The sequence below is a fragment of the Penaeus chinensis genome, chromosome 30, assembly GCF_019202785.1.
Source record: "Penaeus chinensis breed Huanghai No. 1 chromosome 30, ASM1920278v2, whole genome shotgun sequence".
NCBI classification, from domain to species: Eukaryota; Metazoa; Arthropoda; class Malacostraca; order Decapoda; family Penaeidae; genus Penaeus; species Penaeus chinensis.
The window spans coordinates 21,686,309-21,703,808 of NC_061848.1; the positions used below are offsets into that span (position 1 = coordinate 21,686,309).

At 39.2% G+C, this 17,500-nt stretch overlaps 1 protein-coding gene across 1 annotated transcript in view; it reads right to left on the reverse strand.

The window, feature by feature from the left end:
• Window positions 1-12,034: 12,034 nt before the first annotated feature.
• LOC125041087 (cullin-3-like) overlaps window positions 12,035-17,500 on the reverse strand; it is a 32,504-nt gene continuing 27,038 nt past the window's right edge. The window contains exons 12-14 of the mRNA XM_047635840.1: window positions 16,675-16,813; window positions 16,183-16,310; window positions 12,035-15,128 (exon numbers count right to left, since the gene is read on the reverse strand). Coding sequence (XP_047491796.1) covers window positions 15,104-15,128; window positions 16,183-16,310; window positions 16,675-16,813 — 292 coding nt within the window. The 3' untranslated portion in view covers window positions 12,035-15,103. The remainder of the gene's footprint in view (window positions 15,129-16,182; window positions 16,311-16,674; window positions 16,814-17,500) is intronic.

The following is a 17,500-nucleotide window of genomic DNA, read 5'->3' on the forward strand; positions in this document are numbered from 1 at the left end:
GTAATATCGTACATGGCTCCCTGAAAAGAGTGTCCAGCTATATTGGGTTCAATTTCAGGAAACTGGCAACTCGCCCGGATTCTGGAATATTCCGATTCGTTAGGTATCTTTTTTATTCTAATTGGGTGACACCTCATGCTTTATGTCTATATACGGTTGATGTTTTTAAAATTCATAGTCAGTGTTCTTATGCTTTGCACCGCTTTATTATTTTTTTTATCAAAAGAGATAAGGCTAATCGGAGTACTCCAGACTCCAGGATGAGCTGCCAAATTTTCCTTTCTTAACTGGTCAGAGCAAAGTATCATGATTTTTCTTTTTTTTCTTCTTTTTTTTTTTTTTTGGGGGGGGGGCTCTGCACAAATTTAACAGACAATATCCCAGTTGTCTACATAATGTTTCAATATGGTTCTGTATAGAATCATGTTCAGTGATGTTTCCAAGCCTCTTTTATCTTCCTTTTTTTTTTTTTTTTTAACTAGGCAACTCTCAAGGCAGAAAAAAAACATTTCTCCATGCCATACTTAAGGGAAAAAAAACATATTCTCAGTGTCTCTTCAGTAACAGTTATTCAGCCAGATGTGTCCTGCTAAGCGACTCCAGCTCGTGGGCCTTCGTACCTGGAGAGGAAGTGGAAAGTCTTGAGCACGTCAGCATTTTTTGCATAAATTCCCTTGGCATTTTGTTGTTCCAAAGTCCCGACGTCGCTTGATATTCCAAAATGATTATGTAACTGTACGCATATTTTTTTTCCTAGCGACCCACGAGCGAAAGAAGACATTTTCAGAGGTGAAAGAATATGCGATTCTGAATACGAAATCTTCTATGCAAATTTTCTCGGAGCTGTTGGGACGCCCTGTCGCTGGGCTATCTGGAGTGAAGCGTTCGGGAGATACGATAACTTTATATCCGGTGTGAAACAAGGTCGTAACTTTAAGTGATCTCTTGTAACCTTTTTTCCGCTCCTTTTGGATTTCCTTGTAATTTTCATGGAGGTATTTCTCTTTTGTTTTTTATTTTGTTTTTCTTGTTACTGTCGTTTGTTGTTAGTAAATCGTCTTTTTTGTTGTTTCTTTGTGTGTTTGATATTATTTTTTTATATCCCATAACCCTTTACAAAATAACAAGACGTCGAAATTGCAACGGAATTCTTTTTTTTTTTTAATTGCAAAATGTTAATTGAAATTAGATTTTTTTTATAACTGATAAAATAATATTTGTTGCTGAATAGTTCGATTCGGTAATGTAAATGCGGTAGGGATAATTGGGGATGAATTTGAATATATGTTTTTTTATAGCACTCCAAGATTAGTATGCAAATATATGTAGTTCCAATATGCGCTTTCGTACCTTCATTTTTTTCCAAACCGCCACGCAATCCTGAGGAACCGCTGATGTCCCACAGGTAGTTACTTGTGGAGGTGGAACATAAAGTCTTATATACGTGTGTGTTTATAATTTCCTTTAGGCGTGAGGTGTATTTTTCAATCAAACATCTACTAATCTCGGTGAGATAGAAGGTACTACCTCACAGCGAACAGTATTTTTTTTCTCTCCTCAGTTATAGCTATTTATATTCTCTTGTAATCCACTATACCGATGCCTATCATTAAATATTATTCCGCATATAAAAGTTTTGTGCACGGGAAATCATGATTAAAAATTCATAATTCATTCACTAAGGAGAAACCTCCCCCCCCCCCCCCCCCCCCTTTCCTCCTCTTCCATCTAACGGTCGCCTTGGATTATTTTTTAAACCACATCGCGCCCAAAGTAATCCGAAAATGCATATCCGAATAAAAGATTTTGAGCTCCGAATCCCACATTCTTTCACCTCTACAAATATCTAGTGAAGCTCGTGGGAGTAAATTGTGTTTCTGTAATATCGGGATTGAAGCTTTTTTAGGGAGATACTATAACATTTTTGGGGTTCGAAACGGGGTCACGCGATTCGTAATTCGTCTGACCTCTTGTGACCTGTTTTAATTTTTTTCTGTCTTTCTTTTCATAACGTTTCTTGGGTTTTCACAGTATTATCTTTGTGATTTTTTTTTTTTTTTTTTTTTTTTTTTGGGGGGGGGGTTATTGCTTTTTATTATGATTCAGGATTCATTATTTTTGTTGTTGTTGTTAGTTCGTCTTCCTCTGTGTCATTACATCATCATCGTTACACCATAAACCCTTCCTAAACGAAATGTTTCGATCAATGAAATAACATTCATAGCGCTACGGAAAAGAGCCACGAAGAAGGATTCGATAAAATAGCAAAAATTATGAACTCTGAACGAAATCATCTGTTCGAATTGTTATAGACGGATAAAATATTCATTGTCGAACGGTTATGGGCCATTCTGAACAGCTAATATGATTCGGTGATGTTAATGTAGTAAGGATGAATTTAAATAAATGTTCTTATAGGACAGAGATATGGAAGTAAGTGTATAGACGGGGAAACTGATAAAAGTAGACGAGGAAATTTATAAATAGATCGAAAAAGGAATGGAGAGATGGGTCAATAGATACTTGAACATGTGCATTATTGGATAGATAAGATGATACATGAACGGAGTGCTTGCTCTTTAAATAAATGAATAAACTTATAAATAATTATAAAGAAAATAGATCAATAGTACGAACTACATAAAAAGGACAAACATATATAATTGTATGGTTCTGGCAATATTCACAACACAAATTAGTACTTTCTCTTCGCAAAAATACAGCCCAAAAAATATGCTAATGACCCGTCATTACAGTAATTAATATAATCACATCAGGATCCAACTGGTAACTTATAATGATACCAATAATGACAACAACCAAAATATGTATGTGTGCTTTATATATACATACATAAATATACGAGTTTACACAAATCCTGTACATATTGTTTTGTGTTTTTGAATTAATATATGTATCCCATTTTTTTTTCTGAGCGCTTAATTTCAGTGATCATATTGCAAAATAAAAGTTGAAAATACAAAACTAAATAAACACGGAGTGTAGAATTCCCTTTTACCAGAAGCTTCGAAATTGATATAATTTTCAATTCTGCTATCATGTGCAAAATATTTTTATAACCGGTACAGTCATCCAGTCACTGGAGATAAAGTGAAAATAACTGTTGCTGGAAAAGCGGCCACAGATAATTATAATATCTCTCTCCCTCTTCCTCTTCCTCTTCCTGTCTCTCCCTCCGTCTGTCAGTGTGTCTTTCGCTGTCAGTCTTCGTCGTTGTTCATCTGCCTCTCAGTCTCATTTCCCCTTCTGTCTGTTTTATGTCTTCCAGTCTCTCTCATTCTCTCTCATTCTCTCTCATTCTCTCTCATTCTCTCTCATTCTCTCTCATTCTCTCTCATTCTCTCTCATTCTCTCTCATTCTCTCTCATTCTCTCTCATTCTCTCTCATTCTCTCTCATTCTCTCTCTGTCTCTCTCTGTCTCTCTCTGTCTCTCTCTGTCTCTGTCTGTCTCTGTCTGTCTCTGTCTGTCTCTGTCTGTCTCTGTCTGTCTCTGTCTGTCTCTGTCTGTCTCTGTCTGTCTCTGTCTGTCTCTGTCTCTGTCTCTGTCTCTGTCTCTGTCTCTGTCTCGGTCTCGGTCTCGGTCTCGGTCTCGGTCTCGGTTTCGGTCTCTCTCTCTCTCTCTCGGTCTCTCTCTCACTCACTCACTCACTCACTCACTCACTCACTCACTCACTCACTCACTCACTCACTCACTCACTCACTCACTCACTCTCTCTCTCTGTTAATTTCCTTATCGCTCTCAGAACCAGTATAGAGAAACATTTTAAGCATTTTAATTGTGATTCTGTTCATGCAAATTGTCTAATGACCCCCTGACTATATCTATATATATCATACCCGTCAATTTGTGTATCTATATATATATGTTTATCTATCTCTCTAGCTATATTGAGTCATTAGAGTGAGTAAAAGAATTCTTGATATACTCTGCGTTGGATCTGAAAGGGATATATATATATATATATATATATATATATATATATATATATATCATCATCATCATTTGGGAGCTAACGCCGGTAGGGGCGCATAGCCGCATCCACCTTTTGTTTCCACCTACGAGGGTCCCTCATGGCGAGCCGCCAGGCAGGGGCCTGGCCCATCTCTAGTTCCTCACGACAGGTTTGATCGATCTGCCCAAGCCACGACCTTCTCGGTCGTCCCACAGGCCTCCTCTACCCAGGGTTGTCTCGGACAAAGACAACCTAATGGGCAGGGTCATCCTGCGGGAATCGAGCCAAGTGGCCGTATAGCCTGAGTTGGCGATCAGGGATTGTGCAAGTAACAGGTCCTGTACCGGTCTCACGGTGCAGCCGTTGGTTGGACATATGGTCCCGCCAACTGTACTCCATGATCCGGCGCAAGGATCTGTTACAAAAGGCATCAAGACGAGATTCCAGAGCACGAGATAGCGTCCAAGTTTCACTACCATATAGTAAAACTGGCCTTGAAAACACGTAGCATGGTCCTTCTGCACAGGTACCGGCATCTCCAAATACTCTTGTCGTGAGATTTCATGACCCCTGCTGACAGGTCAATCCGTCTACTGACTTCCAGGTCTGCCAGCCCAGAGTCGTGAACTGCACTACCGAGGTATATAAAGCTCTCTGTGACTTCGATGTTTTCACCACAAGCACGTACCGACTGCACAGGGTCTCCTAGTAGGCCCCTGGATCTTGGTCTTGGTCCAGGAGACCTCTAGCCCCAGGGGCTTCACTTAATTGCTAAATGCATCAAGAGCCGCCAGTAGGGTTTCCAGAGATTCAAATAGAATGGCAACATCATCAGCAAAGTCAAGGTCTGTAACCTTGATATTGCCCAGAGTTGCTCCACAGTGACTGGACAGTAACTCTACCCAGTCCATGCAAGTGTTGAAAAGTATTGGTGCAAGAACACAGCCTTGCCTCACACCTGAACTAACAGGGAAGAAGCTCGACAGGTCCCCACCACACTTTAAAGCACTTTCATTATACTGTATACAGGTTTGCTATTAGTCCAACAATCCTAGTAGGAATTCCCCTTAGCCTCAGGATCTCCCAGAGTGATGAAGGCGCTTTACAATGACTCGAAGCGCCAGGATGCGGTCTATTGTGGACTTACCAGGAGTGAATCCAGATTGCTCCGGCCTTTGGTGCCTCAGCAGGTGGTCTCTGATACGTCTCAGTAGGATGTGCGCGAGTACCTTGCCTGATACACTGAGTAGTGTAATGCCTCGGTGATTGCTGCAGTCCCACCGATCCCCTTTCCCCTTCCAGAGAGGGATGACCACACCCCTCAGCAGGTCAGGGGGAAAGGTACAGTCTGCCAGATGGCAGACAGGACTGCATGCAAGCCCCTTGCCATAGGTTCTCCACCAGCCTTTAACAATTCAGCTGGGATGCCACAGACACCTGCTGCTTTACCACTCTTCAGCTTGGAGATCGCCCCCCTGATTTCGGTCAGGGAGGGTAGATCCTCGCTGATGGGTGGGTCTGGCAGAGGAATCTCAACATTACCCGCATCTGAGTTAACTGTTGGTGGATCAACCTGATACAACTGCTCAAAATACTCAGCCCAACGCACACGCACCCCATCAGGATCTGAAATTATCTGGCCACTTGCTGAGCGGATTGCAGTCGTCTGTGAGGAGGGCTTGGAGTTCAGCTTTCTCAGGGCTTGGTAGGCAGGATGAAGGTCATTTACTAAGAAATGGCTTTCGACCTCCTCTGCAAGATTACTGATAAACTGTTCCTTATCTCTTCCCAACAGTGACCTAGTCCTGCGTACCAGAGAACGGTGCAAGTTGCGATCCCCTGATATATATATATATATATATATATATATATATATATATATATATATATATATATACATATATACATATATATATATATATATATATATATATATATTCGTGTGTGTGTGTGTGTGTGTGTGTGTGTGAGTGAGTGAGTGAGTGAGTGAGTGAGTGAGTGAGTGAGTGAGTGAGTGAGTGAGTGAGTGAGTGAGTGAGTGAGTGTGTGTGTGTGTGTGTGTGTGTGTGTGTGTGTGTGTGTGTGTGTGTGTGTGGGTGGGTGGGTGGGTGGGTGGAGTGAGTGAGTGAGTGAGTGAGTGAGTGAGTGAGTGAGTGAGTGAGTGAGTGAGTGAGTGAGTGAGTGAGTGTGTGTGTGTGAGTGTGTGTGTGTGTGTGTGTGTGTGTGTGTGTGTGTGTGTGTGTGTGTGTGTGTGTGTACAAGCATATGTTAACGGAGGAGTTAGAACATGTCTCTTAGTCCATGTAGAGTTGTAGACAGACAGAGTGACACCCACATGTTCGATGTAAGATACAATCTGCTATAATGCGGGTATTGAAAATGTTTTCGTGCTTGTAAAGTATCTATTCACTAAACCGCGAAGACAGTGAGCTCTTGGCGTTTCCTTTGATGACCCTGACATACTACACAGACTTTGCTGATATGCGCCAGTGACTTCCTTGTTCGGGGCGACAGAGCGAGACCTGAGTCTTGTCTGTGTCGTCTTTGCTTAATGGACGCCCTTATTTGAACAGAGAACTCATTCGTGTATCTGAAATTAACGTTTTTTATGGTTTGTATAGCAAGTGGAATACTCCTGTTCTGTAATACGTGAGATCAAATCGAGTGAATTACTATTGTTTCCATACAATTAACTGAGATTCTGAGATATTGATTCTTCTTTGAGCTGACGAAATGGTATGGCATTCTGCTCTTGGACATTTACTTTAAGAAAAATCGTTCGGACGCGTTAGTAGTAAATGCAACATTACGTAGGAAATGGAGAGCTACTACTCGTCATGTAATTTGTTGTAGAGATTGGGATGGAGTTTTGATATCATATTAAAAGCAGACTTCAAATCGTGTGTTAGAGCGCTCGCAAAAATGTAGAGAGGAACGTATTTCAGAAAACCAATAATCATTTCTGACAGATCATTGGCAAGATTCTCTCTTGCACCAAACAAATCACGTTCGTCCTGAAGTGGGTTAAAATATGCAAATTCTCGAAGCAAAAATATTCACATATAGACAGACATTATGTACATGTGATTATTTTGTAATTAAAGGCGATGTTTTTAAACCTAACCGGGTTATGGGATCGCTGGCATCTGCCGTGGTCAGTGCGGTGTCCCGCTTCCCATGGGAGATAGCAATAGACTCACGAGGCAGAGACAGGGAAAGTAATTATCAACAGCACATGCATTTCATCTAATTCTACCGGAAACCGCCGGGCACAGCACCGAATTTAAATTTCAGATGAAACAAAAAACGGACGAACCGCTGATGACGTCACAACAGGGGACTGACCAGAAGTATTTGGACTTTTGCTACTTTTTTTCATCAGCAACATTCTGGTTGTGCTTGTAGATCTGCAAGTTGCATTTGATGTTTCTCCACAGAGGAATCATCTCTGCGCAGCTTGCTGAAGCGACTGCCTTGATTCAGAGAATACCTTGGTAACAGAAGTGCGAGCATTGCCCTTCGATCTCATTTTAAACTCACGCCCTCAAGCCCTACTTTCTTTAACATTCTGCTGCATTGCCCACTCAGGTGAATAAATGTCATAAATGCAGATTATGCTATGCTGAAAATATGTGTCGCATTGCTCATGACAATAATACCGGTAGACTTCAAATACTCCATAAATACTCCACTGAATAAAGTATGACGGCTAAATCGTTTTTGTCAAGTATATAGTGGATTCCGAGCCATTCAATATATCAGGTCATATTATCGAAGGTTGCATGGAGTATAGATACCTGGGTGAAAATATGGGTTCTAATGCTGGTAAGGAGTTGAAAACGAAACAAAAGAAAAGATATACACCTCCCACAATTACTGGTAGAAACCATGAAATGAACATTAACATTCCAATAAGGTTTTACGTGTTGATCAGCTCCGTTGTTGATTATCATGCAGTATCCCATAAAATAAAAATTACTCTATAAATAGTTCAGAATGAGGGATGAATTTAATCTCCCAACAATAAAATAAAAATGTCGTTTTGTATCAAAACTCTAAAAGATCCATGCGCCCCCCCCTCCCCTCCCTTCCGTGATACCTCCCTAATTTCTTTTCCCAAGACAAAAACGTTTGCACTTATAACTTAATCCCTAGAGTTCTCACATACATAAATAGTTGCATTTCCTCAAGCAATGTCCAAGAGAAATACGGTCTTGGTTACTTCAAGGGCGATTTGCCTTCGTGCAATGTATATAGAAAATGCGTGTGTATCCACTCAGCAGCCAAAACAATGATTAAATTCCACAGCCGCAGTGCAAGTCTTTATTGCTACGTTTAACGAGTAATGGAGCGTTCTTTTGCGGTTCTCGACATACTTAACTCAAAAATATGTAAATCCTAGACTTGATCATAGAAGTATTTGATTTGATACAGAAGAATCTATTGAATGCAGAATGGGCAGGGATGCATGTACGAATTGTATGGATTCCTTTTCATACCGAAGTATTGCTATATGGTAATGGTTAATGGTTAAAAGCAAATTAATGTGCTAGACATCTAAGGTCATGTAGCACTATAGTAAATGGTAGTGAAGGTTGGTTGAGTTAGTGATTAGTTGTCAAAGCTGGGCAAAGGAATTGACGAGTAAATGGGTTAAGGTTGGGTAAGGTAATGTATAGGGGTTAGATCAAATGAAGGATGTATATGCATTTGAGGAATGAAAACAGGTTGTCAAAGCAGAAAGTGTGAGAAGTTGTGGAAGGAATCACGAAAAATCGGTCCCATTTGGCTGGGCTAAATAGATTATTTAAGAATTTTGTAGAGATGGGGGTAGTAGAAGGACGGGGGCATGTGGAAGAGGGAGTAGTGTTGAGGGAGGTAGTGTTATGGGGAGGTGGACAATAAGGTTGTAAGGTAGTAATAAGGGAGGATGGGGTAGTTGATGAAGAAGGTTGTGGGGGTATAGTTGTTGAAGTTGAGCATGTTGGGAGTAGAAATGTCTCCTGGGGTGTTGATTAGGGTGGATACTGTACTAGTCGGCATTGAGGAGGGGGTATTAGTTGTAGTGTTCAGAGCCGTGGTCAAAGGAGAGCCTGGGGTCAGGGAATCGGGCGAGTTTGAATTGGTGGAGCTATTTGATGAAGAGGCAATTGCCTCTAATAATGGTATGGCTATGGTTATTCATTGTTGGCCATGATAAGCCTGGAGTATGTTGGGGAGAGAAACGGTCCACCCCTCAGGGTCGCTTGAGGGGTAAGGGCTAGACAACTAAAGCAGGGGAATACCGTGCCCATGGCTCCCTCAGGCCGTTCAGGACTGGCACAAAGTCAGCCTTTCATCCTTTCAGCACGGCTCTCACACCTTAGGAAGTGGATAGTAGAAGGGGTTGGTGAAGGGACAGAAAGAAAAAAGTAGGAGTGGAAAAAAAAAGACCAAGCAAAATTTGTTAAACCGAGGGCTGAGTCCCAAGGTTGGGGAGTTCCCCAGCATTGGGTCCCAGTCTCCTCCTAAGCCCCCCCACGACAACAACGGGCAAGGGATTGGGGGTGTGTTATATGGTAAGGATGACACTGTGACATCCTCAGAAAAAAAATAGATTTCCTGTGGCTGAAATGATACGTCAACTTGTGTAATGTGGTTGTTACTCGAAATGGATTTGATTATCGGCAGATTCACTTTAAATGATGGAGAAGGGAACCAATGGACATGTTTGTTTTTAATATTGCAAGGACAGTGTTGACCCTAAACCAGTGTTGACCCTAAACGGCATACTTAATCGTTACGGAGTTGAATGCAATAGTTACTTATATAGATGTAATAGCGAGTTCAGACTTGTGGCAAGATCTTATATAGACAGTTCCAAACCATCCTAACTGTACTTCCTTTTTTGAATAGCTACCTTCATTAGTGTCTACATAACAGACACTACACACTGTAACGAAGCACCATTTTTTTTTTTTTTTTTTTATGCCATGTTTAGTAGCATCCGGCGTGACCTTCCTTATTAAATGCTGAATAGCTAAAGCACCCACTCCATGACATAAAAATGAAATGTGTTCAAAAGAAAGCCACGGGCCAGTGTTGCCAAATAAACCGTGGCCAAACTCGGAAAAGCATTATTGCTAAACGTTTTGAAGGCAACAGAATATACATTGTGTGTATATAGGTTATTGGTTAAAACAGATTAATGTGCTAGACATCGAAGGATTATTTAGCACTATGATAAGGTATTATGGCGAAAACGGTGACAATGAATTAACGATTAGGGTAAGTGGACAGAAGGGGATGGAGGGAAGGGAAACGAAAGGGGAGAAGAAAAGACCGTGCCAAATTCGCTGAGGCAACCCGACAACACCAAGCAAGGAATTGTGGAGGGGATTGTATCTATGTTGTCCAGGGATTTTTCTGAGGCATCGCATTATTATTATCTACAAAAAATAATAAGAATATCAAGTGCACTCGAGTGCCTATTTTATGTCATTGTTTTTATTTGTTTCTTACAGATATATGTAACGGACGCAATTTGGTATTAAAAATGATCAATTTCAAGATGTAAAACACCGTTGTTAATGGTTAATGGTTAATGGTTAATGGTTAACAGTTAACAGATAACAGTTAAAGGCAAAATAAATGTGCTAGACATCTAAGGTCATGTACCACTATAGAAGGGTATAGTAAAGGGTTGTGAAGGGGACGAATTAGTAGTTATTTGCTATACGTCAACAATCTATAGTAGTATTGCAAAGGTCAAAGACGGTTAAGGGATGAATGAAAGGGTTAAGGTAGGATTAGATCAAGTGGAGGATATGTATGCATTTGAGGAAGGAGAACAGGCTGTCAAAGCAAAAAAGTATTGGATTCCGAAAGAATGTCTGACAGGTTGGGAGGTCGGTGTCGGGAAAGTTTTCCGACGCGTCATCTAAGGTCATTAGTGGCGTATACCTGTGGGTCAGAGAAAAAAAACGCCAACTACAATCTTCGAAAAGTGTAGTTGGCGTTTTTTTTCTCTGACCCACAGATACAATCTATAGCAAAGGGTGGGGTTTAAGGGTGAAGTCCTCGGGTAAGGATGTTAGTTTGTTCTGTGAGGTAAGGTTTGAAATTTTCCAGAATAGTCAATGGATAAAAGAAAGAAATATGCCAAACATCAAATACCACACAGCATTATGGCAAAGCAATGTGGCGAAAAGGACGAAGAGAAGGAAAAGGAAAGGGGGAGAAGAAAACCCCAAGCAAAATTTTTTGAGACGAGGGCTGAGGTCCAAAGCAGGGATGATCCCTACATTAGGCCTCAGCCCCTGCCTCGTAATGTAGTGTTTTGCACCAGAGAAAGTGAAGAGCTGTGGGTCCACTGTGCTGAATGACTTCTTGCCTCTATGATGATTTGGGAGACACCAAGGACGCCAAGGGGATTGTGGCATGTGGAGCAGAAATAAAATGCAATGTAAATGACAGTGTATAACATTGGAGCAACATGCAGCCCACCCATTTTTTAAAGCATCACCCCTTCATATGAAGGACACCCTAGCTACTGGCTCATTACCATATGTCTGGTTCAAATATACTTCAACCTTGCAGAAACCCTCCCTGATCAGGAGGAATCTTGATGTACAGAATACAGATGCCATTAAGAGTCAATACTCCTATGATGTTATATGGTATGACACTGCTTGGCCATAGATCATACAAATTGTCTCATAGCCAGGAATGAGGGTTTTAGTAGAGCTGAAAAGATGAGAGAGGATAACAGTAAAAAAAGGGATGTGTTCTCTCCACATCTACATTGGAGAAAAAGTTTTAAAAAAATACCCCTTTTCATTTCTTTTTTGTTTGGGTTAATTTGTCATGAAGTGAATGTATAAAATTTGTCATGATGTGTAAGTAAAAAAATCCAACTGAAGAATCTTTTGGAATTTGGCATTCAATACATTATGATAGATTATGATACTTGCATATCTATTTCCATATTTGTATTTTTTTGTCCAATCTCTATCATTTTTACCCCTTTTAGCAGTCTAGATTTATCTTTTTTTTCATTTTGAATATTGAAACTATCAACCCTGATATCCAGTAATAATAATATATTTAAAAAAAAACAGACAACCTAATTCTTGACATCACATATGACAGTGTACAAGGAATTGTAAATGTCAAGCCTATGTATAAAAACAAAACATCTTGTTATCTTCAAATAAGAACAGAAATTGTGGCCGACTACAGCTTTTAGAAGCAGTTACCTTCATGTATTTCTTTTTTAACATACATAATCATAATCTTCCACCAAATGCTTTTGGGAGCATAAATTGCAAAGCACCTGTTGTGTTCAATGGCAAAAATTCCCATGTTCAGTGCTATAATACAGGTCTTTGTACAATTGTGTTCTGTTAAAAAAAGATCCTTCATGTAATAAAGAAAATACTACCTACTGACTGAACATGAACATTCCACTGAACAACAAATTTCATCCAGCATTTTTTCCACATGCAACTTTCTTCATTAGACCAAAACCCCTTTTTTATAAACAGCATCTACAATCACAGCAGATGCTCACTAGAGACAAATAAATCCGTAAAACTGCCAAATGCACGGTGTATACTTTGGTTAGTGGCAGGACTCACTTCGCCAAATATAGGAAGAGCAGAAAACATAAAAATTGCCTCTCAGACATTTAATGGAATAAATACATTTTTAGAAACTTGTTTATACTTCCAATGGTAGCGAGTGTACAAAGGAGGCTGATAGAGGAGATAACAAAACAAATGTGGAGGAAATCAGAGCACTGTTCCAAAGAAATGTGTCATGAGGACAGCAGGCAGATGTGTGTATGTATATATATATAAAAAATCATAAATATATTTCATGAAACTTAGGATGATTTTCTCACTTGCAGTCTAAGTCATTCCTTCCCAATCTCCTTCAATAGTACGACTGGGAATTCTAATCTCTCATATTTTCCGCAAAATTGTGATCATTCTATGGTTCCATATTTTTTTGTTTTTTTCTCTCTCTTCCTTCCTTTCTTTCTTTCTTTCTTTCTTTTTTTCTTTCTTTCTTTCTTTCTTTCTTTCTTTCTTTCTTTTTCTTTCCTTCTTTCTTCCTTCCTTCCTTACTTGCTTTCTATAAGCACTGGATAAAATCAACTCTGTGGTGTCTTTAATCGTCCATCTGACTGACGAATTCGAACACTACCCTTTTCCAGTAGTTTCAGTTTCTCTCACTCCCGTAACCCATATGGGAAGACTGCTGACAATAATACCATTTTGTTTACCCTAAAGATGAAGGAAAAATAAATCTAAAAATTTTATTAAATATTTTGCCATGTTAAATGCAAAAAATTGATCTTACAGATTTTGGACCAAAACTAACTTATCATCAACTAACAGTACATAACAATATTTTTTTGTTTTTTTGTTTTTGTTTTTGTTTAAATTCTTATCATCATTATTCTTTATCACAACAATGCCATTACTAATGGTTTTAAATAAGCTGCCTGCAATAAAATAATTAATAAAAGAAAAAAAGAAAAAAAAATACATAAAAACATAATGGAAAAAAATGTGAGCAACAGAAGTACATAATCAATATAAAATGAAAAAATATATATATACACAAAAAAAAAAAATAGTGATCGGAAGGAGAAAAAAAAGAGAGAGAGAGAGAGAGAGAAAGAGAGAGAGTGGGTTAGGAAGGAGATTTAACGCAAAACAAAAAAACAAAAAAACAAAAATTCCCAATGAAAAAAAGTTTGCGGCAAAAAGTCTACCAACTGGTATTAGCTCAGCATTGACCGCACACGCAAGTTTGGATGCGCTGGGACCAAGCAAGTAAGCGGGTTCATCACTCTACATATTTATTTACTTTTATTCATAATTTTTAAATCATGTTATGTGTGTATTTTGTTGTTACGTTTCCTCTTAGTCTTCGTTCTTCTTCAGTGTTTTTTCCTTTGTTCTTTTCTTTCCTCTCATCGTCATCGTCAAGTTCTATTAACGTAGTATAAATTTTTGAAGGTGCGCGGCTGCACCTCTGACACTATATAGGGGCCATTCTTAGAAAATGACACATATGTTATCATGAGCAAAAAAAACAATCTTACAAAATGGGGCTGGGCAGGGGAGGGGGAGGGGCTGGGGGAAAAGCAGGGAGGGGACAGGGGAAGGGGGAAAAGGCAAATTGGGCAGATATGGGAGTGGGGAGTGGGGAGTGGGGAGTGGGGAGTGGGGAGTGGGGAGTGAGAGAGTGAGGGAGGGAGAGGGAGGGATGGGGGGAAAATAGTTCCTTGGACACTCTTGTTCGCCACGGATTATCACTGTCTTTTGGTTGCGATCACTATCAACTGTCCTAAACACTTTTTCAAGCTATCTACACACTGCCTTTCTTCCCTCCTTTTTTATTTTCCTATCTTCCTTTCTTTTTCGTTTTTTTCTTTCTCCAACAGCAGCTCCAGGAAGCAGTCGACAGTGTCTCTCCAAACGATCAACCAGGCTATCAAGGGGTCCTCTTTTCCTGTTTCCTTTCCTTTGTTTATTCATATATTCATTCATTCATATATTCATTCAAAACGACCTTGTTAAGCCTTTTTCTCTTTTCTTTCAAAGCACTTATCTATTTCTTCAATTCCATCACACATCCAACCGGTGCTCGCAAAGACACATGGGTCCGGCTGGTGCTATCAAAGACACTCACAGAAACTTGCTAGGTCCATGAGCGTGTGTGTGTGAGTCCCGCAGATTCCCGGGATGGAGTGAAGTGAACACCTGCAGAGGAGAGCACATGTACGGGGGGTGGGGGGGATGAGGAGTGAAAATTTTTGTGAAATAGGTGTGAGAATGAGAAAAAGAGACTGACAGTGAGACAGGCAGATAAACAGAGAGAAACAGAAGAGACAGAGACATACAGATAGAGAGAGAGAGCCACAAGGACATACAGAAACTAAAAGACAGAGAAGAAGACAAAAGAGACGGAAAGACAGACAGAGCAAAGTGGAGGAGAGGAGGTGGACTGGCTGCCTATTCCCAACACTCTCCAAAGTCTTGCTTTCCCCCCAACCTCCTTGACTGATGGCCGTGCCTCTCGCAAGGGAAGGTTTCACAGCCTTGGCTATGCTCCAGTACAAACAGCCTACTCCTCATGCCACGTAAGAGTAGATTTTCCTGCAAATGTAGACAAAGGAATAAATGGTTGAAATTAACTGTGACAAAAGGTCTGAATGAGAATGAATGATTGTAAAATACAAAATGTGCCCTTAACAGTTTCATTATTACACCTTCATGAAAATCTCAAAAAGGATGTAACTGTTCAAATATTAATTACAAGCTTGCTTTGTGATTTTTTTTCTTTGTAGTGGTGATGTTTAAAAAACAATAATAACATATTGGGAGAGGCAATTTTGTATTAGATACAATTTTGTATTGATGTATTAAGAAGAAAATAACACTACATTAACCAAATGCCGACGGGCATGACGTGCACCTACGCCCACCATGAGTTACTTGTTTGATTGTTTATACACATAGATGGCTACACTTATACTAAGTCACCAATGATCCAATTACGAGTACTGCCTGTCCCTCCCGTTTACCCTTTTCTTTGATTTACAAAAATATTTTACGTTATCTTATTTTGCTGTTACTAATAACATTATAGTAATTATAATGTTTATAATAAAAATAACACCATCAATATTCATAACATTGGTAAAAATTACAGTTTTCCTGCCAATTCAAATCGGGTAAGGTCACAAGGTCTACTAATTGACTCCTTTGTGGCTATGCCCTAGCAGAGCCATCTATGTGCAGAGACATTTCACAAAAAATATAGAAAATGAGTACAGCATTTCCCCCATTTTTTTTTATTTTCCCCTATAATCAAGAAAATTTGTTTCTTGGTTCATGATTTCCATTTGGAAATCAGAATAAAGAAATATGTTAAGACATATATCAACAAGCATAAAGAAAATAATCAATATCATATTTCATATCAACAGCAAAAGAGATTATAATAAAAACCTGAAAAAGAAACTCATCACAAGGAAAACACTAAGAATAAACAGACATACCCCAAAAGCTACACCTTGTTTGAAAAAAAAATAACCTCTAATAATAATACAAAAAAAATAAAGCCTGCTGCAAATCTGAGAAAAAAACAAAAAAAAAACATAACAATATAAAACAACTGAACACTACAACAACACTGCCATCAACTTGCCTATCTTCTGGAGTGCGGGCCAAATATTCTCGCTCGATGAGGCTCTCAATTCTCTTCTTGATAAGTATTGGGGACGGTAAGAAGCGGGACTTGAGTTGATCTGTTACCTCTGCCACCAAGTTGTTATGCTGTAGAATGGAAAATTCATACTTAATTACCTCTAAGTGTTTGCTATAACCAAGGAGAGTAAGTATGAATAACCCATCTGTTTTACATACTTCATTCTCCAATGTACCACAAATGCATCATCTGTATATATAACCAAGAATACTTTTTCAGCATAAACTGTGAGGATAATGTTCTTACAGCCACGGAACAAATTTCTAAGAAAATAAAAGAAGTAATTCCTCATCTCTACTTCCCAGACTCTCTGTCTTCTCACCTCACGTTGTTCTAGATTGTCTGTTTGTCTAAAGCTTTGTGGCTTTTTTCAGATCTCTCTGCCTGTCCCCCTCCCACTCAAAACCATTAAACCCCAAGCCAGATACGAACCGTCATCCTCCGCCTGGCCTTCATAATCCTCACGATGGCCGCCTCAATCTCGTGCTTGCGATCCTCATCCACCTTGCTCCGCGTCTCCTTTCTCTCTGGCTCACTCTCTCCCTTGGCTGCTACTGCCTGGATCTTCACTCTGGGGGAGGGCAAAAAGAGAATACTATGTAAGGAAAGGACAAGCTGAAACAACAACATACAAGGTAAAGAATAACTGGGCAAAACTGATAAAAGAGAAAAAAGAAAAAAAACAAATATATATACATATATATACATATATATATATATATATATATATATATATATATATATATATATATATGTATGTGTATATATATATATATATATATATATATATATATATATATATATATATATATATATATATAAAAGAGACAATATTCATTAACCCAATGCCGACGGGGATGATATATACGTACATGCCATGCCCACTGTGAGTTACTTGTTTGACTGTCTTTACACATAGATGGCTACACTTGTATTAAGTCACCAATGAGCCAATTATGAGTACTGCCTGTCTCACCCATGTACCCTTTTCTTTGATTTACGAAAATATTTTACATCATCTTATTTTGCAACTACTAATGTTAAGTTAATGTTTATAATAAAAATAACACCATCAATATTCATAGCACTTGTAAAAAATATATTTTTCCTGCCAAGTCAAATCAGGTAAGGTTACAAGGTCTACTAATTGACTCCTTTGTGGCTAAGCACTAGCAGAGCCATCTATGTGCAGAGACATTTCACAAAAAATATAAAAAATGAGCGCAGCATTTTCCCCATATTTTATTTATTTTCCCCG